This window comes from Oscarella lobularis, chromosome 15, assembly GCF_947507565.1.
Source record: "Oscarella lobularis chromosome 15, ooOscLobu1.1, whole genome shotgun sequence".
Classification (NCBI taxonomy): Eukaryota; Metazoa; Porifera; class Homoscleromorpha; order Homosclerophorida; family Oscarellidae; genus Oscarella; species Oscarella lobularis.
Genome location: NC_089189.1, coordinates 2,307,470 through 2,331,334, shown reverse-complemented (window position 1 = coordinate 2,331,334; position 23,865 = coordinate 2,307,470). Strand labels below are relative to the sequence as shown.

Sequence of the window (23,865 nt, the reverse complement as noted above, 5' to 3'; positions counted from 1 at the left end):
ACGTACTAAAATGATAAAAGACAAGACAGAATGAATTAAACTACCCTCGTTAAAAGTACAGCGCATCGCGTAGAACAATAAAAAAATTGGAAAAGAACAGAATAAAATAATTAATCAATAACCCAAATCACGTAAAACTTTTTTAACAGCACTTACTCCAAAGACTTCCTCTGCAGCAAGCCGATGAATGACGGGTCGTTTTAGAAGAGCTTCACAGATGCTCTTTACAGTTGCATCTGAACCATTGCAAATGTGCCAGCTATTGAGCATGGAGTAGACAAGTTCTTTTGGATTGCTCCTGTGTTTCATTTCTAACGCTGCCTCGCTCTCTTTCTCTCCTGGCAATCGACGAGAAACGTCTTTCCACTGGTCAATGACTTTTGGAGCCAATTGCTGAAGCTCTTCGTCCGTCACTTTTCGATCAACTTCTCTATCACTTGAAGCATTAGAACCTTTTAAAAATAATTTTTTATTTATTAAAATCATGATTAGATTAAAATATATTTACGCGCTGCATGGGGTCCCTGGTCAATTGAACTGCGTTGAGGGTTGGTGGCAGGAGAATCAATCGGTTGACAGTGAGATTCCCGGACTGCTTTTAATTCAATTCTAAAAACGTGTTATCAGATATGTTTATTTCTCAATAGAAAATCACTTTGTGGTCTGAAGGTCTTACTTTAGGTGAGCGTTCTCTTTCTGAAGATCTCTGCATTGAATTTCCAATTTAGTTCTGCAAATAGAATACTTTCTATCATCACATGATAGAAGATAATATGACAAAACCTCTGAGCTTCAAAAGTGTGAGTCGCGTCTGCCTTTTCACTTTCCAAATCGTGATTTTTGGTCCTGAAGAAAAAGTCATCACGTGATGTTAATCACTATTTCTTGCAACACCTTAGAGAATTGCAACGGGTCTCAAACCCATGTCTAAAACAGACATTCTAAATTTATTACTTTTTCTTTCAATTCCTTGCCTTTGCTCTATAAGACGTATTTTCTCTTCTTCCAAAGATTGGTTCAATACTTCCAAAAGGGTTCTACAAGTGCAATAGTCACGTGACAATATAATTATTGATTCATTTTTGCCTTTGTTCTACAAGACGAGACCTCTCTTTTTCCAAAGACTGGTATCGTGCCTCCAATCTTGTTCTGCGAAAAGAATTCTAACGCGAAATTAATTATATTGATTTATTTAACTTGCTTTTGTATTTTCTCTTCCTCAAATTGTCTTCTTTGTTCTTCAAGTCTCCCTTTTTGTTCTTGTATGACTTGATTAGATTGGGCTCTACATACATACAATTATCACGTGACGTAATTTTTATTTATCAATTAACCTTTCAACTTGAAGTTTCGCCAATTCCATTCTAAAGATAATCTCATTATTATCGTTTAAGTAAAGATACAGGAACCCTCACCTCATTTCTTCCAATTCTCTTTCAAATTTCCAAGTGTTAAGTGATTCATTTTGAGGCTTTGTTGATATCAATTGAGGTGAAGGAATTATCTGAGTTTCAATCTTCATGTACGACTCGTTTGACGGACCTTGGAAAGGAAATTAAATATGATTTAACATCATTCTTCAATACCGAGAGTAAATTCATTCAGAATTTCTTTCAATTGTTCTTCTCGGTCTTCTCCCCCTGTGACAATGATCCGAGCAGATCCATCTCGATTCTCTACGCAATGGAGAGTGTGACTATCAATAGGTGCTATTTCCGGGTTTAAGTAAAACTACAATAAAAATGATCACAATTTGATATCAATAGCTCTGATTTCGTACCGCGTAAGATTTTCTCATGTCAAAGTCAAGAATGTAGGCGTGGTCTGAAGCGTTGTCTTTGATAGACCCGCCAATGAGAAGAAAGCAATTTCTTTCTTTGAATCCTTCTTTTGATAATCGACAAATTCTGTGAAATTGTCGAGCGGATGGTTTTGGAAGGAAATCGATGCAAATCCATTTCTATTACAATTCATTAATTATTGCCAAACCTAATTAGGATTTACCTTTTCTGTCAAATCAATCACAAATGCATCATCTAATGATTTCCCACCATCCCACCCTCCATGGAGTAATCCTCGATGTTGATCAATCGTTTCCATGGCAGCACCGCCACGTGGTTTTGGTCTTTTCCCACTTAATTCAACATCCAACCAATATCCTAATCATCAACATATCAATTATTCCCAGATCTCAATTCATGAAATTTACCTTTTTCTCTTCCCTCTTCAAATACAAATTCATAAATCTCATTATTCACTCTCCCATCGAATTGTGCTCCTGATTGGAGACGATCTTGAGGAATGTCTAGGCTGATTCCCCCAAACATGATCATTCTTCCTCCAATGGCCCACAAACAGCAGTAGTAGCGTCGCCATGGTTTCTTTCCATGGATGGGCGTGGCTACTTGGATCCATTTCATTTTCTTCAGATCCAAACCAAACACCTCTCCCAGTTCATCCCCGTCTTCCTTATATCCCCAGTACGAATACATGATCCCATTGATGACCACGCATTGTGCTCCGAAGCAAGGAGGAATATTCTTTCCTTGGGCAATACGGCGGATCCATTTCTTCTCTTCTTGGACATTACACGTCCAAATTTCGTTGCGGGGGAAATATGAATATTTGGGATATTTTCCCTTTCTTCCGCCGAAGAGATGCAATTGATCGCCGATCAACGCACTTTCGTGACTCGATCGAGGCTGAGGTGAGGTGGCTTTGAACATTTCGTCGCTGAAAGAAGAAGTTTCTTTGCTGAGAGAAAGAAGGAATTTTTGCGATCGCGGCCGAAATGCCTATCAAAAAGAAATCAAAGCAATTTCCTTTTGCTCAAATTCGTTACAAGAGAGGATTCTTACTAGCTTTCTCTCGAATCCGAAAGGAGAAACGGTCAAACGGTCAAACGTTCTCAAAGATACAAACGCCCGGATAAAAGAAAACATTCCGTATGGATCCTCAACTAATTCGAGATCGAGAAGCTTTTCGAAAGCGGGCCATAGCCATTCCAGTAGTAGAAAAGCATGCGATGCCATGCGATAGGGTGGACAGCAAAAAGGAGAAGCCAAAAGCGAAAAAGGCGAAGCTGAAGAAAAGAGCGACGTCTTTCGTCAATCCTGGTCTGAAATAAGAAACGATTTAGAGCGTATCTTCAACATCGAATGTCTTCCAAGGCTTCAAGAGTTCGATCGGGTCCGCGAAACGAAAAACAAAATTTTATATCAACAATCACTCGACTTTTAATGTCTCTATGTTAGTCACGTGTCAAACCCAAATGTCCGACGAGCAGTCACCTCCGGGATAGCGAACCTCGTGGGCCAAAGCCGGTCCATCTGGCATCATGCCAAAATCCACGAGAAAATTCTCATTCAACGTCAAACCTCCTTTGTCGGTATTGACGTCAATTTGAAACATAACACTGCCTTTATTATTTAATTATATTATTACTTGACGATATCCGGGAATTTGGACGCAAAAGGGTAGTACCCTAGTACACGTTCGTTTCATCTGTATGTACTAATAATCATGTGGGCAGCGCACTTTAGCAGGTAGTACATGTCCTTCACTATAACCCGGCGACGCGATGGAGAGCATTCGCGAGGCATCATAGTATCGTCGTCGCAGCGATTCGTACAGTAGGAAGCTTTCAATCCAGTCTTATATCCGATTCGAGCCGTTTCTCGTGTCGAAAACCCATGAGAACGACGAGGAAAGGTCTCAGAGCAACTTCGGATGAGCGAAAAAGAGCGTATCAAGTACGATGTCCTTGATACGAGCAGATACGCGTCCAAAACGAAAAGAGCTATACGGGTAATCGACGTCCCGGATACTCTTATTTTCGCTAAACGTACTAAAATGATAAAAGACAAGGCAGAATGAATTCGACTACCCTCGTTACAAGTACAGCGCATCGCGTAGAACAATAAAAAATTGGAAAAGAACAGAATAAAATAATTAATCAATAACCCAAATCACGTAAAACTTTTTTAACAGCACTTACTCCAAAGACTTCCTCTGCAGCAAGCCGATGAATGACGGGTCGTTTTAGAAGAGCTTTACAGATGCTCTTTACAGTTGCATCTGAACCATTGAGAATGTGCCAGCTGTTTAGCATGGAGTAGACAAGTTCTTTTGGATTGCTCCTGTGTTTCATTTCTAATGCTGCTTCGCTTTCTTTCTCTCCTGTCAAACGACGAGAAACCTCTTTCCACTGGTCAATGAGTTTTGGTGCCAATTTCTGAAGCTCTTCGTCCGTCACTTTTCGATCAACTTCTCTATCGCTTGAAGCATTAGAACCTTTTAAAATTCATTTATTGAAATCATGATTAGATTAAAATATATTTACGCGCTGCATGGAGTCCCTGGTCAATGGAATTGCGTTGAGGGTTGGTTGCAAGAGAATCAATGGGTTGACGGCGAGATTCCCGGACTGCTTTTAATTCAATTCTAAAAACGTGTAATCAGATATGTTTATTCCCTGATAGAAATTCACTTTGTGGTTTGAAGGTCTTCTTTTAGGTGAACAATCTCTTTCTGAAGATCTCTGCATTGAATTTCCAATTTAGTTCTGCAAATAGAATACTTTCTATCATCACATGATAGAAGATAATATGGCAAAACCTCTGAGCCTCCAAAGCGTGAGTCGCGTCTGTCTTTTCACTTTCCAATTCGTGATTTTTGGTATTGAAGAAAATGTCGTCACGTGATGTTAATCAATATTTCTTGCAATACCTTAGAGAATTGCAACGGGTCTCTAACCCACTTCTAAAAACAGACATATTCTTAATTTATTTGTTTTCTTTAAATTCCATGCCTTTGCTCTATAAGACGTATTTTCTCTTCTTCCAAAGATTGGTTCAATACTTCCAAAAGGGTTCTACAAGTGATATAGTCACGTGACAATATTATCATTGACTCATTTTGCCTTTGTTCTACAAGACGAGATCTCTCTTTTTCCAATCTTGTTCTGCAAAAAGAATTCTCACGCAAAATTAATTACATTGAATTATTCAACTTGCTTTTGCATTCTCTCTTCCTCAAATTGTCTTCTTTGTTCTTCTATGACTTGATGAGATTGGGACCTAAATATTTGCAGATGTCACGTGACGCAATTGTTATTGATCTATTAAACCTTTCATCACGAAGTTTTGCCACTTCCATTCTAAAGATAATTATCATCTTTAGAAACAAAAATACAGAAACCCTCACCTCATTGCTTCCAATTCTCTTTCAAGTTCCCGAGTGTTCCGTGATTCATTTTCTGGTCCTGTTGATATCAATTGAGCTGAAGGAAGTATCTGAGTTTCAATCTGCATGTACGACTCGTTTGACGGATCTAGAAAAAGAAATTAAATATGATTTTAACATCATTCTTCAATACTGAGAGTAAATTCATTCAGAATTTCTTTCAATTCTCTTTCTTGGTCTTTTCCCCCTGTGACAATGATTCGAGCAGATCCATCCTGATTCTCTACGCAATGGAGAGTGTGAAAATCAATAGGTGCTATTTCCGGGTTTAAGTGAAACTAATAAAATTGACAAATAATTTGATATCAATAGCTCTGATTTTGTACCTCGTAAGATTTTCTTTTGTCAAAGTCAAGAATGTAGGCGTGGTCTGAAAAATCTCTTCTGTTGCCTCCGCCAATGAGAAGAAAACAATTTCTTTCTTTGAATCCTTCTTTTGATAATCGACAAATTCTGTGATAATGTCGAGCGGAAGGTTTTGGAAGGAAATCGATGCAAATCCATTTCTATTACAATTCATTAATTATTGCCAAACATAATTGGTATTTACCTTTTCTCTCAAATCAATCACAAATGCATCATCTAATAATTTCCTGCCATTCCACCCTCCATGGAGTAATCCTCGATGTTGATCAATTGTTTCCGTGGCAGCACTCTCACGTGGTTGTGGTCTTTCTCCACTTAATTCAACATCCAACCAATATCCTAATCATCAACATTTGAGTTATTTCCAGATTTCAATTCAAGAAATTCACCTTTTTCTCTTCCCTCCTCAAATACAAATTCATAAATCTCATTATTCGCTCTCCCATCGCATTGTGCTCCTGATTGGAGACGATCTTGAGGAATGTCTCCACTCAATCCCCCAAACATGATTATTCTTCCTCCAATGGCCCACAAACAGCAGGAGTAGCGTTGCCATGGTTTCTTTCCATGGATGGGCGTGGCTACTTGGATCCATTTCATTTTCTTCGGATCCAAACCAAACACCTCTTCCAGAAGACCCCCGTCTTCCTTCAATCCCCCGTACGAATACATGATTCCATTGATGACCACGCATCGTGCTCCTTCGCAAGGAGGAGGAATATTCTTTCCTCGGGCAACACGACGGATCCATTTCTTCTTTTGTTGGACATTACACGTCCAAATTTCGTTGCGCGGGAAATAAAGGAAAGGATATTTTCCCTTTTTTCCACCGAAGAGATGCAATTCATTACCAATCAACGCACTTTCGTGAACAGATCGAGGCTGAGGTGACGTGGCTTTGAACATTTCGTCGCTGAATGAAGTTTCTTTGCTGCGAGAGAAAGAAGGAATTTTTGCGATCGCGGCCGAAATGCATATCAAAAAGAAATCAAAGCAATTTCATTTTGGTTAAAAGAGAGGATTCTTACTAGCTTTCTCTCGTCTCCGAAAGGAGAAACGGTCAAACGGTCAAACGTTCTCAAACAATACAAACGCCCGTATAAGAGAAAACATTCCCTATGGATCGTCAACTAATTCGAGATCGAGAAGCTTTTCGAAAGCGGACCATGGCCATTCCAGTAGTAGAAAAGCATGCGATGCCATCCGATAGGGTGGACAGCGAAAAGGAGAAGCCAAAAGCGAAAAAGGCGAAGCTGAAGAAAAGAGCGACGTCTTTCGTCAATCCTGGTCTGAAATACGAAACGATTTAGAGCGTATCTTCAGCATCGAATGTCTTCCAAGGCTTGAAGAGTTCGATCGGCTCCGTAAGCGCTCAATTCAAAAACGAAAAACAAAATTTTATATCAACAATCACTGGACTTCTAATGTCTCTAAATTAGTCACGTGTCAAACCCAAATGTCCGACGAGCAGTCACCTCCGGGATAGCGAACCTCGTGGGCCAAAGCCGGTCCATCTGGCATCTTGCCAAAATCGACGAGAAAATTCTCATTCAACGTCAAACCTCCTTTGTCGGTATTGACGTCAATTTGAAACATAACACTGCCTTCCCTACAAAAAAATCAATTAAAATTATTATTTAATTATATTCTTACTTGACGATATCCGGGTAAAATTGCTTGTCCCACGAGCTGAAGAGCGATGTAGTGACGTAAAGACGTTTTCCGTCGAGACTGAGCTGAATCATCTGGGGTCCGCCTTTGATCGTCTTCCCCTTCACAGTCACAGGATCAGGCTGTTTCTCACCAGAAACAACTTTGACGGGACCACCGTTGACAAGACTACCACCAACAAATATCTAATAAGAAAAGACACAAAGATACATCAATAATACATTAGTTAATTTATCTACATTAATTAAAGTCTCAATACAGGCAGCAGTCTCTCTTCCCATAGAGTATATATGTACTCTGTGGGAAGTGTAGCTGGCTTAGTATATACTCTGATCAAAGTGTGGCTGTCTAAGTATATAACTGAGGCAGAATATATGGAAAAAACTAAGGCAGCTCCAGAGTATATAAATTAATAGACTAAGGCAGTCGCACCTTCCCACAGACTATATAAATATAGCCCCCTAGACTATATAAACTAAGGCAGTCACACTTTCCAATACTGAACCAATTCCTTATGCTTTCCTACTCTATTTCCTTACCTGTCCTGTGAGTTTGGGATGAGACGGATCTGTGATGTCATACTGACGAACGTCACCCTGAACCCAATTGCTGAAGTAGAGAAACTTGTCGTCCAAAGAAATCAAGATATCAGTAATAATACCTAAACAAAGAAACAATGAAGAAAGAAAATAAATAAATAAATAGCTATTTACCCGGCATGCTAGGCAACGCCCAATTCTCCACATCCTTGCTCGGAACGTCGATCACTTTCTCGGCCTTCCAAGTTCCATCCTATGATCACATGGACTAAATCAAAAAATATTTATCAAGTATTTATTTTTCTCTTACCTCTGATTTGAAGAATCGAAAGATGTTGCTACTCAATGCCACGCCCACGAATCCCTGCGTCTGATTGGGATCGTGAAGAAATCTCAATTCCAAAGGCATTATTCCTTCGTCGCCGAGATCGATGTCCTGAATCACTTTTCTCTCCTTCCAATCCCACACGTGCAACGATTTACCGTACTTCCCTGAAAAATAAATTAATTAATTAATTAATTTTATTAATTTTCTTTCTTGCCGTCTTCGACGTCTTTGGGATTGAAACCGTTGAGGAAAGCGTTCGGAGCTCCCCATTCGCTGCTTAGCATGACATTGTGACGTGGCTGATACCAGAAATCGTATCCAAAGGGCAGCGCATCGCCCTCTCCTTCCCAATTGCCTAATACGCTGAAGTCTTTACCGTCGAGAAGAACGAAGCCCCCTAAAAGAACGTTCTTTAGGCAACAGGGCCTTTCGCGTTGCAAAGGTGACGTCACTGCGTGCGTGCTTGCGTGGATGACGTCACCCCACAGGATCTCTTTACCTTTTCCATTTCCATCCCTGTCTCCCATTGCACTTAACATGATGTTTCCGTCCGCGAGGCAGTGCGATGTGTGCAGTGCCGTCAGACCGGCTTTCCTCTTGATTTCCTCGCCTTCGACCACCTGCGTTCACGTGAAGTACACGTGCCAAAACAAACCAACACAAACACTCACTTTAAAGATTCGAGGCGCTCGCTCATCTGTCTCCGTATCGATCACGTAGACTCTTCCCGACTTCACTGCCGGCAATATGAGCTTATTTCGTCGACGACTCGCATCTCCATGACAACTGTGGTCGACGCCAAGTATGAATAAATTGCATAAGAGAAAAAACATAGCCTTGGGCCTTTTACCTGCTACAAGCGTTCCATCCGCTATGATGCAGCTCGTCGCCTGTATTCGGCATCGGGAGCACGTGAATCACCTAAACGCACGATCTCCACAATTCTCCGAGAAACGCCAGCTGCTGTGGGCGTGGTCTATACCTCGCTGAACGTAGGCGAGCTTGGATCGACGTCTATTGTCGCTAGAACGTCAGGTTTGTGCGCGACGCCGTTTTCTGGTGCGTAAATGCACGGTACGTATATGAGCGTTTCGCGTGGACCACGCATCGCCTCCAAGGGGCTCGCATAGCCGGGACCCCCGCAACAGTGCTCTGCAAACGGGGAAAGACACCAATAGAACTATAGGAGTCAGGACGATCGTTCTAACCGCTCGACATGCTGCTGTAGTATCAACAACGCAAAGCAAATGACTGGCGATGAGTCAGCGGGCGCAATTCAATTAGAAGCCTAACGATGACGCACGCTAAATTCTAAAGAGGTCTTTATAAATAGACCCCCATATATGGTCAAGGAGAGTGATCACAAAGCAAGCGCCCAACTATTTTTATCGTGACCATGTATTGAATCTAATATCACGTGAACAGATAACGCACGCCCAGAAAAGAAAAAAATAGATATCGATAATTCTAGTCATGAATGCCGCATTCAGTCTTATTGCTTCCCCTCCAACGTCCGGCTCTCTCATCTTCGCCGTCATTGACCGGCGTCGTAAGCGGTTCATCGCCAATGCTCGCATAGCCGCGATCGTGAAGCGGATTATACATCATCTTGTGCGCACGCGCATAATCCCAGCTCTTGGCGCGCGTCCAATAGGCGAGCGGATTAATCTTCAAACGCCCGTCCTTACCTATTTCGAGCACGGGCATATTGGCGCGAAACTCATTCTGATCGCGACGCCGCCCGGTAATCCAGGCAACGGTATCCAAGTCGTCGAGCGCACGCGCAAGCGGCTCGATCTTGGTCACGCGATGAAACGCAAGAACGTCCGTTTCCCAAAGTTTTTCGCCGTAACGCTTAGCGAACGAATCGCGACTATCGACATCGGGCGCTTGATAGGTTTTAAGATTGAGTTTGTACGTGCTTTGCGCTTTTTCGACGAGTTTTAGCGTTTCGGGAAAATGATGAAATGTTTCGAGAAAGACTACGGGTACGGCGTGCGAATTACCGTACAGGAGATCCGTAATCATCATATCGTCGAGATTGAAGGCGCTCGTTTGAACGAGACCTTTTGGGAAGGTTTCGATTGCCCATGCGAGAATTTCGCTTGGATGCGCTTGACTGAATTTCTCGTTGAGCGCCGCGAGATCTAGACTTGATATTATTGTTGATTCCGTCATGATTTGTGTCGGTTTTGGGTTAGAGAGCGTCGATTCGTGCTGCCTAGTTGCTCCGTCTTCGTGAGGCGAATGAGCGAAGGGTCACCTATGTGGCGGGCACGTGCCGTGTGCGATCTTTTGGGAAGGCCCTGCTTGGCTTTCCCAAATCATATGGGGGTTGTTAGGTTCCGGTATTGGGCTATCTTCCCAAAGGATTTTGACCTGCCACACGCACGGGCCACGTGGGGGCATGGAACAATACGTCTTCCCAACGATTTGAGGAGCATCACGTGCGGCACGTGCAAAGGTTATAGGTAATCGGTGCACGTGATCTTGCGAATCTTATTTGCTCCACCAATGATGGCCTTATCTAGCTTCAATCGCACTCAAATAGACTTAGAATCGCATTAGCTTGCTTACAGATTGATGTCGATCGTGGAAAAACGGAGAGACACCTTAGCAGGTGGTCTAACGCACCGAAAACACGATTGAGCTCTGCTACGAAAGCACATAAACTTTAAATACCTTCCTAAAAAACAATCGCGCGCGTCGATGAGCATAAAAGCGCCTCAACAGAGCGAGAAAACGGCGAACAATGAATTCGCCTCCCCGGATGTGCTGGCCAGTATGTTGGCACCTGTTTCGCCAGGTTTCGCTACGCTATAAAAAAAGCTAGTTATGGCAAAAGAAGAGAATCCCGTTACCAGTACAGCCCATCGTGTTAATTAAAATAAAAACTAAAAAAGAGACATAAATAATATGAAAAATACATACATGTAATTAATTAATTAATAACCCCAATAACGTAAAACCTGTTTAACGACACCAACTCCAAAGACTTCCTCTGCAGCGAGCCGATGAATGACAGGTCGTTGTACAAGAGCGCTACAGATGCTCTTTACGGTCGCATCTGATCCATTGACAATGTGCCAGTTGTTGAGCATGGAGTAGACACGTTCTTTTGGATCGCTCCTGTCAGTCTGAGTGTGCATCCATTCAAACGCCGTCAGTCTCCCTCCCAACAATCGATGAGCAACGTCTTTCCACTGGTCAATCAGGAAAGGAGCTAATCGCTGAAGCTCTTCATCCGTCACTTTTCGATCAACGTCTGTCTTGCTTGAAGTATTAGAACCTTCGAAAAATATAATTAAGAATGTCAAGATTTATATGAGAATCTATACACCAGCTTCACTTTGTGAAAGGGAGACAAGGTGAGATTCTCGGAGTGTTTCTAATTCAATCCTAAACAAAATCCCGTTTTATTATTTTATTAATTAGACGTCGGATTTCACTTCGTGGTTTGAAGTTCTCGATTTAAGCGCGCGTTTTCTTCTTGCAGAGCTCTGCACCGAGCATCCGATTCACTTCTGCAACATCAATACTATGTTATATGTGACAAAAGCCTCAGCTAATATTAAACCTAGTAGTAGAAACGATAAGTTCGTACAAAGACTTTTCGTTCCCATGTTGCAGAATAGCGCAGAAAATATCAAAGATAAGAGGCGGACGTAATCTCAGGACACTAAGCAAATCCCGAGCCATATCTTCCAGTGCCACATTCGATAAACGTCGCCGAATATTCTCTTGTTGAGCATAGGAAATGCATCCGTGTGTAACAAGACGATCGAGAAAAGCTCCTTCATCAAGAGCGTTTGCGAGAAGAGGGACGATTTGGGCCCTCGCCGAATCGAGATGAGTCCATCTCGGATCTGCCATGGGGTACTGTAGTCCGGGCACTGTCCCTAAGCGAACATGGCATAGTACCTAATCTTCTATTATATCCCTGGTACCAAAACGCAAGACTCTAAACATGCGAGCAAAAGCTATACACGTCTATGTGGGACCGAAACGCTAGCGTTTGACTCTCTACGATGAGAGAAACGCCTGCTTACAGATTGGTTTGATCGTAGAAAGACAGAGAGGTGCCTAACGCACCGAAAAGACGATTAAGCCCTGTTACGAGAGCGCACAAACAATAAATACCTTTCTAAAGAGCAATCGTGCTCGTCGATGAGCATAAAAGCGACTCAACAGAGCGAGAAAACGGCGAAGAATGAATTCGCCACCCCGGATGTGCTAGCCAGTATGCGGACACCTTTTTCGCTATAAAAATGCTACTGTAGGATGAAAAAAATATAGGCAAGGCAAAAAAGAAACCCATAACCAGTACAGCCCATCGCGTTAAAATAAAAATTAAAAAAAGATACATAACTAATATGAAAAATACATAATTAAAAACCCATATCACGTAAAACCTGTTTAACGACACCAACTCCAAAGACTTCCTCTGCTGCGAGCCGATGAATGACAGGTCGTTCTAGAAGAGCGTGACAGATGCTCCTGACAGTTGCATCTGATCCATTGAGAATGTGCCAGCTGTTGAGCATAGAGTAGACACGTTCTTTTGGGTTGCCCCTGTACTTCTCTTCTAACGCTGCTTCATTTTCTTTTTCTCCTGGCAATCGACGAGAAACCTCTTTCCACTGGTCAATTAGATTTGGAGCCAATTTCTGAAGTTCTTTGTCCGTCACTTTTCGATCAACGTCTGTCTCGCTTGAAGTAGTAGAACCTTTTCAGAAATATGATTACCATTGACATGAATTAGATGAAAGTATGTATACTATCTGTTTGAGTTCCCTCATCATTTCTCGTTTGACTGTGCTGCGAGTTCTGGATTGTTTCTAATTCATTTCTATGCAAAAGCTTGTGAAATATTTTTATTATTTAACACAAATTTCACTTTGTGGCTCGAACTTTCTCATTGAGTTGTGAGACCTCTTTTTGCAGATCTCGGCATTGAGCTTCCAATTCAGTCCTGGCTTTTAAATCAATTCTAAAAAAGGTTTAATCAGATACGTTTATTTCCTAATTAATAGAAATTCACTTTGTAGTCTGAAGGTCTTCATTCAGACGAACATTCTCTTTCTTGAGATCTTTGCATTGAGCTTCCAATTGAGTTCTGCAACAAGAAGGCTATCATCGCATGATAGAAGATGACCTGATAATATAACTACACCTCTGAGATTCGTTGTCTCTCCGAAGAATAGCAATCTCTTGGGAGTGACGCGTCTCCAGTTCTTTGCTACAGAAGCAGAGAAGTCTTTAATATTATTCTAAATTAAAGGTATACATGCCGCTGTTTTATCAATATTTGTTTCTTTTCTTCCAAGGTTAGGCATCGTTCCTCCAACTGCGATCTATTGTGTCTCAACAATAAAGCAAATAAGAGGTAATGATACTATAATATTAAACCTTTCAGCACTCATCTCCGACCTACGAAATTTTAGCTATTTTGAGAAAGAACTCTAAGAAAGTGAACCTCAATGTTTCCAATTGTCGTTCAAGTACCCGTACGTCTTTCTGAGACGTGGTTGGGTCGAATTGAGCTGAAGAAAGTATTTGAGACTCGATTCTCATGTACTCCTTGTTTGATTGAGTGTGACCTATAAACTAAAGTTTATTTTTCTTGTCAAAATTGTCTCTCTCAGTACCAAGAGTGAGTGACGTCAAAAATTCTTTCAATGGTCCCTGTCTCCCTGTGACAATGATCCAAGCAGATCCATCTCGATTGACACAATGAAGAGTGTGAAGAGAAATAGGTGCTATTTCCGGGTTTAGGTAAAACTAATAAGAGTGATTACTATTTGATATCAATAGCTCTGATTTCGTACCGCGTAAGATTTTCTTTTGTCAAAGTCAAGAATGTAGGCGTGGTCTTTGGCATACATGTCCCCGCCAATGAGAAGAAAGCAATTTCTTTCTTTGAATCCTTCTTTTGATAATCGACAAATTCTGTGATCACATCGAGCGGATGGTTTTGGAAGGAAATCGATGCAAATCCATTTCTATTACAATTCATTAATTATTGCCAAACATAATTAGGATTTACCTCTTCTCTCAAATCAATCACAAATGCATCATCTAATGATTTCCCACCATCCCACCCTCCATGGAGTAATCCTCGATGTTGATCAATCGTTTCCATGGCAGCACGGGCACGTGGTTGTGGTCTTTCTCCATTTAATTTAACATCCAACCAATATCCTAATCATCAACATGTGAATTATTCCCACATTTCAATTCATTAAATTTACCGTTTTCTCTTTCCTCCTCAAATACAAATTCATAAATCTCATCATTCACTCTCCCATTGCATTGTGCTCTTGATTGGAGACGATCTTCAGGAATGTGATCGCTCCCTCCCCCAAACATGATCAATCTTCCTCCAATGGCCCACAAACAGCAGGAGGAGCGTTGCCATGGTTTCTTTCCACGGATGGGTGTGGCCACAAGGATCCATTTCATTTTCTTCGGATCCAAACCAAACACCTCTCCCAGAAGACCCCTGTCTCTCGTCCATCCCCCGTACGAATACATGATTCCATTGATGACCACGCATTGTGCTCCCTCGCAAGGAGGAGGAATATTCTTTCCTTTGGCATAACGACGGATCCATTTCATCTTTTCTCGGACATTACATGTCCAGATTTCGTTGCGCGGGAAATAACGATAATATGGGGTCTTTCCAGTCATCATAGTTTTTCCGCCGAAGAGATACAATTCATCCCCGATCAACGCACTTTCGTGAAGAGATCGACGCTCAGGTGATGCAGCTTTAGACATTTACAAGTAAAATATTGGAAAGTCGGTGGCCTAAGGCAACGAAACTCGACTAAACGTTGCTATGAGAGCGTCAAAACGTGATTCACCTTTCGATAGGACGATCGTGAGCGTCGACGAACGTAAATTACAGCAATAAATCGAGGAAACGACGAAGAAATAAGACGTCTGTTCCCCGGATACATAAAAATTAATTCCCCGAACACCAGGGCGCGCGCGGGCGAAGCCCGCGCGCGCCCTGGTGGGAGGGGCTCTCAAACGTGATCGGCCAGTTGATCGGCCAAAATCTCAAAGTGTTTGTCTGTCTGTCGGTCACGCTCACGTCACAATCGCTCTTAGGCCAATCACACACAAAGGTGCCTTTATGACATCACATTCATTGTGATGTCATACTCTCCCGTATATTTCACAGTTCTACACTGTACCAAAAAAAGGTGACGTCACAGTAGATAGCAACCCCGGATAGTGTTCAATAGTTTTCAGCATAACAGCACTGTTATATCTATGTTTGATAAACATAACGGGCATATAACAGTGAGCTTATTAGTAACATTTATCAAGGGAACGCAGTAAAGGAGCACGTTGGGTTTGTCGTGCTGCGAGCAAAGCTCGCAGCACGCAAACCCAACTGCAAGCTGATAATGGGCCTCGTGACACGATCACCTGAAAAAGTTGGGCTGGGGAGGGGTACTGTCGCTCTGTGCGCAGAACAGGTCAAATTAGCTAATTGTAGGATTTTGCGGAAAATAATGCATGTCATGGTTAGGCAGTGTGATGCACATTATGCACATCAGCTTTCCTAAAATTAGAGTGACAGATACCGTGCTGAGGGTGTGTTCGGGGATCACATGATGGCTCACAAAAGGCCATCATTATCTAGTAATAATTAGCAATGAGTCATTAAAAATGCTAGGATTATAGAAAAAATACACAACCAAAACGAGCATTGCTAGCATATACTTTAATTAATTAAAAACACATTTATTGACCAAAACTATCACGGACTTGTCGAACAGCATGAACTCCAAAGACTTCCTCTGCAGCGCGCCGATGAATGACGGGACGTCTAATTAGAGCTTCACAGATGCTTCTCACCGTTGCGTCACACCCATTGAAATTGTGCCAGCTGTCCAGCATAGAGTAGACACGTTCATTGGGATTGCCCCTGTGCTTCTCTTCTAACGCTGCCTCGCTCTCTTTCTCGCCAGGCAAACGACGAGAAACCTCTTTCCACTTGTCAATAAGATAGGGAGTCAATTGCTGAAGCTCTTTATCCGTCACCTGTCGATCAATTTCTGTCTCGCTTGAAGCAATAGAATCTTTTGGAACACATAATTAACATTGTCATGATTTAGATGGGAATCTCTATACCAGCTGTTTGACATCTCTGAGCATTCTTCGTTAGACTATGTTGTGGAAAGGAGTCAGGGCGAGATTCCCGGAAAGCTATATAAATTATCATTTAACATTTTATTAATTAGCTGTTAGGATTTCACTTTGTGGTTTGAAGTTCTTGCTTTAGGCGCACGTTCTCTTCTTGCAGAGCTCTGCACCGAGCATCCGATTCACTTCTGCAACATCAATACTATGTTATATGTGACAAAAGCCTCAGCTCATACTAAACCTAGTAGTAGAAGCGACAACGTCATACAAAGTCTTTTCGTTCCCATGTTGCAGAATAGCGCAGAAAATATCAAAGATAAGAGGTGGACGTAATCTCAGGACACGAAGCAAATCCCGAGCCACTTCTTCCAGTGCCACATTCAAAAAAAGTCGCCGAATATTCTCTTGTTGAGAATAGGAAATGCATCCGTGTGTAACAAGACGATCGAGAAAAGCTCCTTCATCAAGAGCGTTTGCGAGAAGAGGGACGATTCGGTCCTTCACCGAATCGAGACGAGACCATCTCGTATCTGCCATATTGCGTCCGAATCTGCGCAGAGAAGAGAGTTAACTTGAGCAAGAGGCGTTGAAGCGCGATTTCTAGAGCTCTGGAATTCTAGAATGCAATTCGAAGCAAGAAGTATGCCTTTCAAGAGCACGCCCGCCGAGTGGCAGCTGGAGAGGAGCCTCACGAAGAGAAAAGTCCGAGGAAATGAGAAGAGGGTTGCCCGGATTGGTGGTGACGTAAGCAAAAGCTGTCGCTCGTATTAGAGGGACATTGCACGATCTCGCAGGACAAAAACACACAGATTCTAGACTGGAGCATTATCCAGTACACTAAATACATCTCAATAAAGTCGCTAGGCCTATGTTGGCATAGCAAAGATCGCCTATCTGTAGCTTCAATCGCGCTCAAATAGAACTTGGGACACTTTTTCTGGTACTAAGTTGCTTACAGATTGGTGCGGATCGTGGAAAAGAAGGAGAGATGAGTGGGCGAAAGTTGTCAGGAGCCCTAGCGCATCGAAAACGCGACTGCACGCTGCCATGAGAGCACCAACACGTCAAATACCTTTCGAGAGATCGATCGTGCGTGTCGGTGAGAATAAACGCGAAGAACCTCCAGAGGAAAGTCAGGAAACAGTAAAGATGAAATGTGCGTCCCCGGATGTGATAGCCAGTACATCAAATCTATGAAAAATCAATCAGTCTCGCAGGAAAGAATGCTAAGATAATAATAAAGCGATACAAAGTCAAAGTACCCATTACAGCCACAGTAGAAAAAGAAAAATCTATTTAAGGCAATTAATTAAATAATCAATGACTCAAATCACGTAAAACTTGTTTAACAACACCGCGCCCAAATACGTCTTCTGCGGCGAGCCGATGAATGACGGGCCGCTTTACAAGTGCTTCACAGATGCTCCTTACCGTTGCATCACACCCATTGAGAATATGCCAGCTATTGAGCATAGAGTAGACAAGTTCTTTTGGATTGCTCCTGTGCTTCATTTCCAACGCTGCTTCGCTCTCTTTCTCTCCAGGCAATCGACGAGAAACCTCCTTCCACTGGTCGATGAGTTTCGGAGCCAATCGCTGAAGCTCTTCGTCTGACACCTTTCGATCAACTTCTGTCTCGCTTGAAGCAATAGAACCTTTTTTTGAAAATGCAATTAACATCGTCTTCATGATTTCGATGAAATTTGTTTACGCGTTGCGTGAGGTCCCTGGTCAATGGAACTGCGTTGAGGGTTGGTGACAAGAGATTCGATCAGTTGACGGTGAGATTCCCGGACTGCTTTTAATTCCATTCTAAAAACGTGTAATCAAATCTGTTTATTTCTTAATTACAAGAAATTCACTTGGTGGTCTGAAGTTCTTTATTTAGGCGAGCGTTCGCCTTCTGCAGATCCAGGCGCTGAGCTTCCCATTCATTTCTGAAATAATGCTATTGTCACGTGACAGAAACCAATATCATAATGCAAATAAACCTCTCTGCGTCATAATTTCTTTGCATAATAGCACTCTCCTGAGAGTGGCGCGTCTCCAGTTCTTTGCTACAAAAGCGGAGAAGCCTTGAATGGCATTCTAAATTTAAAGTATAATTTAATAATAAATACCGCTGTTCTATCAATATTTGCTTCTTTTCTTCTTCCAAAGTTTGGCATCGTTTTTCCCACTCCAATCTAATGTCTCAAAATCATGTGACTATTAATTCTTATTTGCATCATTATTAACCTTTCATCTTTCATCGCCAACCTACAAAATTCTAATTAATTTTGAACAGAAATTCAAGAAAGTCGACCTCAATGTTTTCAATTGTCTCTCATGTTCTCTTTGAGACGTGATTGGGTTCAATTGAGCTGAAGGAAGTATTTGAGACTCAATTCTCATGTACTCCTTGTTTGATTGACCTAGAAAAATAATTTGCTTATTGTTGTCAAAAATCTTCTCTCTCACCAAGAGTGAGTGAAATCAAAATTTTTTTAAATTCGTGATTCCAATCTTTTCCACCCGTGAAGATAATCTTAGCAGATCCATCTCGATTCTCCAGGCAATGGAGAGTGTGATAGCAAATAAGTGCTATTTCTGAGATTAAGTGAAACTAGTAAAAGTGACTACAACTCAATATCAATGAAAGTAATTAAATACCACGTAAGATTTTCTTTCGTCTAAATCAAGGATGTGGGCGTAGTCTGAAGCCTTGCCTTGGATATACCCGCCAATGAGAAGAAAGCAATTTCTTTCTTTGAATCCTTTTTTTGATAATCGACAGATTCTGTGGCCCCATCGAGCGGAAGGTTTTGGAAGAATTTCGATGCAAATCCATTTCTATTACAATTCATTAATTATTGCCAAACAAAAATTAGGATTTACCTGTTCTCTCAAATCAATCACAAATGCATCATCTAATGATTTCCCACCATCCCACCCTCCATGGAGTAATCCTCGATGATGATCAATTGTTTCCATGGCAGCACCAAATCGCGGTTGTGGTCTTTTTCCACTTAATTCAACATCCAACCAATATCCTAATCATCAACGTTTGAATTATTCTCAAAAATCAATTCACGCAATTTACCTTCTTCTCTTTCCTTCTCAAATACAAATTCATAAATCTCATTATTCACTGCACCAATGGATTGTGCTCCTGATTGGAGAAAAAGTGGACGAATGTCTTTACATATTCCCCCAAACATGATGATTCTTCCTCCAATGGCCCACAAACAGCAGTAGTAGCGTTGCCATGGTTTCTTTCCATGTTTGGGCGTGGCTACTTGGATCCATTTCATTTTCTTCGGATCCAAACCAAACACCTCTCGCAGAGAACCCCCGTCTTCCTTCTCTCCCCCATACGAATACATGATCCCATTGATGACCACGCATTGTGCTCCGTAGCAAGGAGGAGGAATATTTATTCCTTCGGCGATACGGCGAATCCATTTCTTCTCTTCGCGGACATTACAAGTCCAGATTTCGTTGCGGGGAAAATAAGTAGAAGTGCGTGATGTCATCCATGATAAAAAAGACTTGTTCTCAATTCTTCCGCCGAAGAGATACAAATCATCCCCGATCAACGCACTTTCCTGATCCCATCGAGGCTTAGGTGATTCAGCGTTAGACATTTCAAGTAAAATATTGGAAAATAAACGGTTTTTCGTAAAGAAAGAATTCTGCGAAAATCGACGTTGAGTCGTGCTGTGAAAGCTTCGCGTGTCGTTTGCTTACTAGTAAAAAATCGCTTTTAGTCGTGCTGCGTTGACGATCGCTGAACGCTCTATCGACGAAGAGCTCTCAAAGAAACAAAACGTTGGGTAAAGGCCCGGATAAAAGATTGTAACACGTGCGCGAGGTATCCGCGCAGCGAAGGACGCAGCAAAGAGCGAAGAGGAGAGAGTTTACTTGCGCGAAAGGCGTTGAAGTGCTGCCCAGATGGGAGTTCGTAGTAAGCAGCCATCAGCAGACTCTATTAGAAGGACATTTTACCACAGACGTTTTATATCTATGATTTCACGATTTCACAAGACAAAAACACACACAGATTCTAGACTGGAGCATTATCCAGTACTAAAGACATTGGACAAAAAAACGCGCAATTTCGACGCACAGTGAACATTGTCTTCCTCTCTCTAATTCGTCGTAGATTCGTCACCTTCCTCTTCATCGTAGAATCCTCTTTCTTGCATTTGACGAATTTCCTCCATGGCCGCGGCGTCAATTGCTTCCATCGACTCCGCAGTGTCACGAGCCATCGCCTCACCATCATACTGACGATACTCTTGGTACAAGAAAAATTAAGCAAGACATAAAATAGGACACCGCTAGATTGACCATTCTCAGGCCAGTAGCCGCCGTTCAGTTCATCCGATTGGCTCCTCGCAAAATCGTCATCGTTGTCATTCCACTCAGGAGAGGCTTCGCGTTGCCACGCAGACTCCGCATCGAAACCCATATCCTCTCTTAGACGAACAATCGCTTTCGCGTTAAAAATTAAATCTAAATATCATCTACCTGTATTCTTGATTCGTCCAAGGAGCATCGTTCGGCGCCTCGGCCTCCATATCAGCATATCTCGCGTGCGCAAGCCCGCAGGCAACAAGAACGACAAAGGCGACTTTGGCAAACATCTCCTATTCACTGTAAGGACTCGAGTGACTCTCCAACACTCGGACACCGAACTTTATTGCCACGCGGGAGAAATTAAGCCGGACAACGTATAAAAAACATTAAGGAAAGCAGACAACATCCCCTCGGACAAACGAAAACGTGAAATCAATTTCCGCCGACGCGGTTTAATCGAGTTGAATCACGGGACCCGTATAAGGCTCGCGATCGACTTTGACGTAACGGGGAATCTTCACAGAAACGCTTCAGAAACGCGATCGACATCAAGAACCCACGTGACTAACCGTATCGCGCTGACGAACGCGAGAATAAACGAACGGAGCGTCGACGGAACGAGGAATAAAGCGACCCCACCCACGCACCACATCAAGCTTAATTAATTAATAAATAATAATAATTACTCATATATTTTGTTTTACCTTTCCCTTGTTGTAGGCAATCTTTCCGCGTGTTATTGTGACTAGCGGAACACCGTGGCATTCCAAGCCTTCGAAGATGTTAAAATCAACTGCCTGTAATAGAGACATTTCATTTCCTCGCGATTATTAATATAAACTTAGTGTTGGCGTGGGGTCTGCACTCACGTGATGATGAGTCTTCGACGAAATGACGCGTGTCGCTTCGCCGTCCCAAACGACGAGATCGGCGTCCGATCCCACGCGAATTACGCCCTTTGAGAAAGAGAGAGAAGTCTCACCCCTCCCAAAAAAATCAAAAATAAATAATTTTTAAAATACTTTTTGAGGATACATGTTGAATATTTTCGCCGCTGTTGTACTTGTCACCGAAACGAAGCGACAAGCGTCCATTTTACCAGAATGCTAAACATATTATCACTATTGATTTATTGATTTTTATTTTCTTGACGTCTTACCACTCCCTTTTCCCATACAACGGACATTCTGTCTTCAACTCCTGAATATCATTAGGTCCACTTTTAATGTCTTAAAGTTTATGAAAATCTATACCGTTTACTCCATTGGGTATTTTTCTGAAATCGTCTTTTCCTAGAGCTTTTTGGTTTCCATTGAACGTGCAATTGTCCGTTCCAGTCAACTGCAAATCTCCACTAGAAAAAAATCAATAATTACAATGAAACGACTAATGTAGAAATCTCACTCACTTTGCTAATAAATCCATTAGATACCCGGGTGTAGTCGTGTCAGGACGAAGAGGAGGGCCCATAACGTACCCTTTGGAATAAAAAAGTATCTAAAAATTATCTAATGGTGTTGATATTTACCAGCAGCGTGACGCCAGCATTTGTGCCAATAGTGAGAGCCATCTACGCCAAGAGAAGCAGCAATTGGCTCTCCAAAGACTACACATCCTAAAGAGAAAAGTCAAAAATTGAACCTATGCTTTATTATTGATCCAATTATACCTCTTCTTCTTGCTGCACATATGACGTCAGCAGCACAACGAGACATAACGTGGACAACGTAGAGAGGACAGTTGACTTGATTTGCCAAAACAATGGCACGATTGGTCGCCTCGCCTTCAACCTAAAAATATAGGAAGCTAAGTTAAATACAGCTACGGTTCGTCCGGTGCACGGTCACATGAACGAAGCTGAAAACGGAAATACAAAAAGACAGTAAGTCTCATGCAAAAAACCAACATCTTGTAGATGAGCGCCATTCGTCTCATAGATTAGTAGGACGATGAGTGCGCCATACGTCTCATAGATTAGTAGGACGCTGAGTGCGCCATTCGCCTCATAGATTATTAGGACGATGAGTGCGCCATTCGTCTCAATAGATTAGTAGGACGATGAGTGCGCCATACGTCTCATAGATAAGTAGGACGATGAGTACGCCATTCGTCTCATAGATTAGTAGGACGCTGAGTGCGCCATTCGCCTCATAGATTATTAGGACGATGAGTGCGCCATTCGTCTCAATAGATTATTAGGACGATGAGTGCGCCATACGTCTCATAGATTAGTAGGACGATGAGTGCGCCATACGTCTCATAGATTAGTAGGACGATGAGTACGCCATTCGTCTCAATAGATTAGTAGGACGATGAGTACGCCATTCGTCTCATAGATTAGTAGGACGATGAGTACGCCATTCGTCTCAATAGATTAGTAGGACGATGAGTGCGCCATTCGTCTCAATAGATTAGTAGGACGATGAGTGCGCCATACGTCTCATAGATTAGTAGGACGATGAGTACGCCATTCGTCTCATAGATTAGTAGGACGATGAGTACGCCATTCGTCTCATAGATTAGTAGGACGATGAGTACGCCATTCGTCTCATAGATTAGTAGGACGATGAGTACGCCATTCGTCTCAATAGATTAGTAGGACGATGAGTGCGCCATTCTTCTCAATAGATTAGTAGGACGATGAGTGCGCCATACGTCTCATAGATTAGTAGGACGATGAGTACGCCATTCGTCTCATAGATTAGTAGGACGATGAGTACGCCATTCGTCTCATAGATTAGTAGGACGATGAGTGCGCCATTCGTCTCAATAGATTAGTAGGACGATGAGTACGCCATTCGTCTCATAGATTAGTAGGACGATGAGTGCGCCATTCGTCTCAATAGATTAGTAGGACGATGAGTGCGCCATACGTCTCATAGATAAGTAGGACGATGAGTACGCCATTCGTCTCATAGATTAGTAGGACGCTGAGTGCGCCATTCGCCTCATAGATTATTAGGACGATGAGTGCGCAATTCGTCTCAATAGATTATTAGGACGATGAGTGCGCCATACGTCTCATAGATTAGTAGGACGATGAGTGCGCCATACGTCTCATAGATTAGTAGGACGATGAGTACGCCATTCGTCTCAATAGATTAGTAGGACGATGAGTACGCCATTCGTCTCATAGATTAGTAGGACGATGAGTACGCCATTCGTCTCAATAGATTAGTAGGACGATGAGTGCGCCATTCGTCTCAATAGATTAGT

General features: G+C 42.2%; 9 protein-coding genes and 1 long non-coding RNA gene across 12 annotated transcripts in view; all 10 read right to left on the bottom strand.

Annotated features, from left to right (window-relative positions):
• Window positions 1-14: 14 nt before the first annotated feature.
• On the bottom strand, window positions 15-3,802 carry LOC136196353 (uncharacterized). Of its 2 annotated transcripts, XM_065985886.1 has the most exons (16): window positions 3,538-3,802; window positions 2,859-3,484; window positions 2,210-2,795; window positions 2,005-2,159; window positions 1,781-1,960; window positions 1,587-1,731; window positions 1,416-1,542; window positions 1,335-1,364; window positions 1,202-1,285; window positions 1,087-1,149; window positions 975-1,037; window positions 895-927; window positions 784-846; window positions 677-730; window positions 509-609; window positions 15-452 (listed from the first exon to the last, which is right to left on the bottom strand). In XM_065985886.1, exons 2-16 carry the CDS (start codon window positions 3,030-3,032, stop codon window positions 115-117), a joined length of 2,196 nt encoding a protein of 731 aa, XP_065841958.1. In that variant the 5' UTR covers window positions 3,033-3,484; window positions 3,538-3,802; the 3' UTR covers window positions 15-114. The 2 variants fall into 2 exon arrangements, with proteins under 2 accessions (XP_065841958.1, XP_065841957.1); XM_065985885.1 differs by having other exon boundaries at window positions 2,859-3,802.
• A 15-nt stretch (window positions 3,803-3,817) lies between these two features.
• Window positions 3,818-6,925, bottom strand: LOC136196354 (uncharacterized). The gene is made up of 15 exons (XM_065985887.1): window positions 6,639-6,925; window positions 6,000-6,541; window positions 5,795-5,949; window positions 5,571-5,750; window positions 5,378-5,522; window positions 5,206-5,332; window positions 5,129-5,158; window positions 5,016-5,078; window positions 4,922-4,963; window positions 4,811-4,873; window positions 4,729-4,761; window positions 4,618-4,656; window positions 4,490-4,564; window positions 4,343-4,443; window positions 3,818-4,293 (listed from the first exon to the last, which is right to left on the bottom strand). The coding sequence occupies exons 2-15, from the start codon at window positions 6,514-6,516 to the stop codon at window positions 3,956-3,958; spliced, it is 1,908 nt and encodes a 635-aa protein (XP_065841959.1). The 5' UTR covers window positions 6,517-6,541; window positions 6,639-6,925; the 3' UTR covers window positions 3,818-3,955.
• Window positions 6,926-6,986: 61 nt separating this feature from the next.
• LOC136196355 (methanethiol oxidase-like) lies at window positions 6,987-9,442 on the bottom strand. Its single transcript, XM_065985888.1, has 11 exons — window positions 9,357-9,442; window positions 9,131-9,300; window positions 8,999-9,069; window positions 8,820-8,934; window positions 8,648-8,768; window positions 8,363-8,545; window positions 8,131-8,312; window positions 7,995-8,073; window positions 7,821-7,942; window positions 7,264-7,466; window positions 6,987-7,219 (listed from the first exon to the last, which is right to left on the bottom strand). The coding sequence occupies exons 1-11, from the start codon at window positions 9,364-9,366 to the stop codon at window positions 7,057-7,059; spliced, it is 1,419 nt and encodes a 472-aa protein (XP_065841960.1). The 5' UTR covers window positions 9,367-9,442; the 3' UTR covers window positions 6,987-7,056.
• Window positions 9,443-9,615: 173 nt separating this feature from the next.
• On the bottom strand, window positions 9,616-10,179 carry LOC136196304 (uncharacterized). The gene has a single exon (XM_065985826.1). The coding sequence runs from the start codon at window positions 10,177-10,179 to the stop codon at window positions 9,616-9,618; it is 564 nt and encodes a 187-aa protein (XP_065841898.1).
• An 834-nt stretch (window positions 10,180-11,013) lies between these two features.
• Window positions 11,014-12,358, bottom strand: LOC136195844 (uncharacterized). The gene is made up of 6 exons (XM_065985316.1): window positions 12,289-12,358; window positions 12,198-12,231; window positions 11,726-12,047; window positions 11,598-11,672; window positions 11,489-11,547; window positions 11,014-11,437 (listed from the first exon to the last, which is right to left on the bottom strand). The coding sequence occupies exons 3-6, from the start codon at window positions 12,019-12,021 to the stop codon at window positions 11,094-11,096; spliced, it is 774 nt and encodes a 257-aa protein (XP_065841388.1). The 5' UTR covers window positions 12,022-12,047; window positions 12,198-12,231; window positions 12,289-12,358; the 3' UTR covers window positions 11,014-11,093.
• A 31-nt stretch (window positions 12,359-12,389) lies between these two features.
• Window positions 12,390-15,119, bottom strand: LOC136196392 (uncharacterized). The gene is made up of 13 exons (XM_065985922.1): window positions 15,015-15,119; window positions 14,400-14,958; window positions 14,195-14,349; window positions 13,977-14,150; window positions 13,797-13,929; window positions 13,625-13,748; window positions 13,558-13,578; window positions 13,440-13,502; window positions 13,322-13,387; window positions 13,190-13,264; window positions 13,046-13,138; window positions 12,927-12,997; window positions 12,390-12,874 (listed from the first exon to the last, which is right to left on the bottom strand). Exons 2-13 carry the CDS (start codon window positions 14,926-14,928, stop codon window positions 12,537-12,539), a joined length of 1,842 nt encoding a protein of 613 aa, XP_065841994.1. The 5' UTR covers window positions 14,929-14,958; window positions 15,015-15,119; the 3' UTR covers window positions 12,390-12,536.
• Window positions 15,120-15,769: 650 nt separating this feature from the next.
• LOC136196220 (uncharacterized) lies at window positions 15,770-17,469 on the bottom strand. The gene is made up of 6 exons (XR_010672124.1): window positions 17,381-17,469; window positions 17,265-17,323; window positions 16,550-16,858; window positions 16,422-16,496; window positions 16,297-16,371; window positions 15,770-16,244 (listed from the first exon to the last, which is right to left on the bottom strand). It is a non-coding gene; the product is annotated as an uncharacterized lncRNA (long non-coding RNA).
• Window positions 17,470-17,493: 24 nt separating this feature from the next.
• LOC136196213 (uncharacterized) lies at window positions 17,494-20,128 on the bottom strand. Its single transcript, XM_065985735.1, has 12 exons — window positions 20,038-20,128; window positions 19,391-19,982; window positions 19,186-19,340; window positions 18,961-19,140; window positions 18,769-18,913; window positions 18,614-18,722; window positions 18,547-18,567; window positions 18,429-18,494; window positions 18,300-18,365; window positions 18,171-18,245; window positions 18,020-18,120; window positions 17,494-17,963 (listed from the first exon to the last, which is right to left on the bottom strand). Exons 2-12 carry the CDS (start codon window positions 19,932-19,934, stop codon window positions 17,626-17,628), a joined length of 1,800 nt encoding a protein of 599 aa, XP_065841807.1. The 5' UTR covers window positions 19,935-19,982; window positions 20,038-20,128; the 3' UTR covers window positions 17,494-17,625.
• A 165-nt stretch (window positions 20,129-20,293) lies between these two features.
• Window positions 20,294-20,961, bottom strand: LOC136196219 (uncharacterized). Its single transcript, XM_065985747.1, has 3 exons — window positions 20,821-20,961; window positions 20,641-20,768; window positions 20,294-20,587 (listed from the first exon to the last, which is right to left on the bottom strand). Exons 1-3 carry the CDS (start codon window positions 20,934-20,936, stop codon window positions 20,439-20,441), a joined length of 393 nt encoding a protein of 130 aa, XP_065841819.1. The 5' UTR covers window positions 20,937-20,961; the 3' UTR covers window positions 20,294-20,438.
• LOC136196215 (dihydropyrimidinase-like) overlaps window positions 20,962-23,865 on the bottom strand; it is a 28,700-nt gene continuing 25,796 nt past the window's right edge. For both annotated transcript variants that reach the window (XM_065985739.1, XM_065985738.1), the window contains exons 10-19: window positions 22,319-22,439; window positions 22,178-22,264; window positions 22,058-22,127; window positions 21,903-22,003; window positions 21,809-21,849; window positions 21,672-21,755; window positions 21,519-21,605; window positions 21,354-21,446; window positions 21,219-21,305; window positions 20,962-21,164 (exon numbers count right to left, since the gene is read on the bottom strand). In XM_065985739.1, the coding sequence (XP_065841811.1) occupies window positions 21,102-21,164; window positions 21,219-21,305; window positions 21,354-21,446; window positions 21,519-21,605; window positions 21,672-21,755; window positions 21,809-21,849; window positions 21,903-22,003; window positions 22,058-22,127; window positions 22,178-22,264; window positions 22,319-22,439 (834 nt within the window). In that variant the 3' untranslated portion in view covers window positions 20,962-21,101. The remainder of the gene's footprint in view (window positions 21,165-21,218; window positions 21,306-21,353; window positions 21,447-21,518; window positions 21,606-21,671; window positions 21,756-21,808; window positions 21,850-21,902; window positions 22,004-22,057; window positions 22,128-22,177; window positions 22,265-22,318; window positions 22,440-23,865) is intronic.

What these genes read in the sequence shown, in the direction of transcription:
- LOC136196354 (XM_065985887.1), bottom strand. Translation starts at nt 6,516, where the DNA reads ATGTTCAAAGCCACGTCACCTCAGCCTCGATCTGTTCACGAAAGTGCG. An exon ending in TCTCGTCTTGTAGAACAAAG is followed by an intron (nt 4,874 to 4,921) that starts GCAAAATGAGTC and finishes TATCACTTGTAG; the next exon opens with AACCCTTTTGGAAGTATTGA. An exon ending in GAAGACCTTCAAACCACAAA is followed by an intron (nt 4,444 to 4,489) that starts GTGAATTTCTAT and finishes ACACGTTTTTAG; the next exon opens with AATTGAATTAAAAGCAGTCC.
- LOC136196353 (XM_065985885.1), bottom strand. Translation starts at nt 3,032, where the DNA reads ATGGCATCGCATGCTTTTCTACTACTGGAATGGCTATGGCCCGCTTTC. An exon ending in GCGAAACTTCAAGTTGAAAG is followed by an intron (nt 1,286 to 1,334) that starts GTTAATTGATAA and finishes GTATGTATGTAG; the next exon opens with AGCCCAATCTAATCAAGTCA. An exon ending in ATACGTCTTATAGAGCAAAG is followed by an intron (nt 928 to 974) that starts GCAAGGAATTGA and finishes TGTCTGTTTTAG; the next exon opens with ACATGGGTTTGAGACCCGTT.
- LOC136196355 (XM_065985888.1), bottom strand. An exon ending in TCCCAAAGACGTCGAAGACG is followed by an intron (nt 8,313 to 8,362) that starts GCAAGAAAGAAA and finishes TTTATTTTTCAG; the next exon opens with GGAAGTACGGTAAATCGTTG. An exon ending in TTTTACCCGGATATCGTCAA is followed by an intron (nt 7,220 to 7,263) that starts GTAAGAATATAA and finishes ATTTTTTTGTAG; the next exon opens with GGAAGGCAGTGTTATGTTTC.
- LOC136196304 (XM_065985826.1), bottom strand. Translation starts at nt 10,179, where the DNA reads ATGATGATTACGGATCTCCTGTACGGTAATTCGCACGCCGTACCCGTA.
- LOC136196392 (XM_065985922.1), bottom strand. Translation starts at nt 14,928, where the DNA reads ATGTCTAAAGCTGCATCACCTGAGCGTCGATCTCTTCACGAAAGTGCG. An exon ending in ACAAAAGAAAATCTTACGCG is followed by an intron (nt 13,930 to 13,976) that starts GTACGAAATCAG and finishes CACTCTTATTAG; the next exon opens with TTTTACCTAAACCCGGAAAT. An exon ending in TCGGAGATGAGTGCTGAAAG is followed by an intron (nt 13,503 to 13,557) that starts GTTTAATATTAT and finishes GAGACACAATAG; the next exon opens with ATCGCAGTTGGAGGAACGAT.
- LOC136195844 (XM_065985316.1), bottom strand. Translation starts at nt 12,021, where the DNA reads ATGGCAGATCCGAGATGGACTCATCTCGATTCGGCGAGGGCCCAAATC. An exon ending in CTTATCGTTTCTACTACTAG is followed by an intron (nt 11,673 to 11,725) that starts GTTTAATATTAG and finishes TTGATGTTGCAG; the next exon opens with AAGTGAATCGGATGCTCGGT. An exon ending in CGAGAACTTCAAACCACGAA is followed by an intron (nt 11,548 to 11,597) that starts GTGAAATCCGAC and finishes GATTTTGTTTAG; the next exon opens with GATTGAATTAGAAACACTCC.
- LOC136196219 (XM_065985747.1), bottom strand. Translation starts at nt 20,936, where the DNA reads ATGTTTGCCAAAGTCGCCTTTGTCGTTCTTGTTGCCTGCGGGCTTGCG. An exon ending in TGGACGAATCAAGAATACAG is followed by an intron (nt 20,769 to 20,820) that starts GTAGATGATATT and finishes TGTTCGTCTAAG; the next exon opens with AGAGGATATGGGTTTCGATG. An exon ending in CGGCTACTGGCCTGAGAATG is followed by an intron (nt 20,588 to 20,640) that starts GTCAATCTAGCG and finishes TCTTGTACCAAG; the next exon opens with AGTATCGTCAGTATGATGGT.
- LOC136196213 (XM_065985735.1), bottom strand. Translation starts at nt 19,934, where the DNA reads ATGTCTAACGCTGAATCACCTAAGCCTCGATGGGATCAGGAAAGTGCG. An exon ending in ACGAAAGAAAATCTTACGTG is followed by an intron (nt 18,914 to 18,960) that starts GTATTTAATTAC and finishes CACTTTTACTAG; the next exon opens with TTTCACTTAATCTCAGAAAT. An exon ending in AGACAATTGAAAACATTGAG is followed by an intron (nt 18,568 to 18,613) that starts GTCGACTTTCTT and finishes AGAATTTTGTAG; the next exon opens with GTTGGCGATGAAAGATGAAA.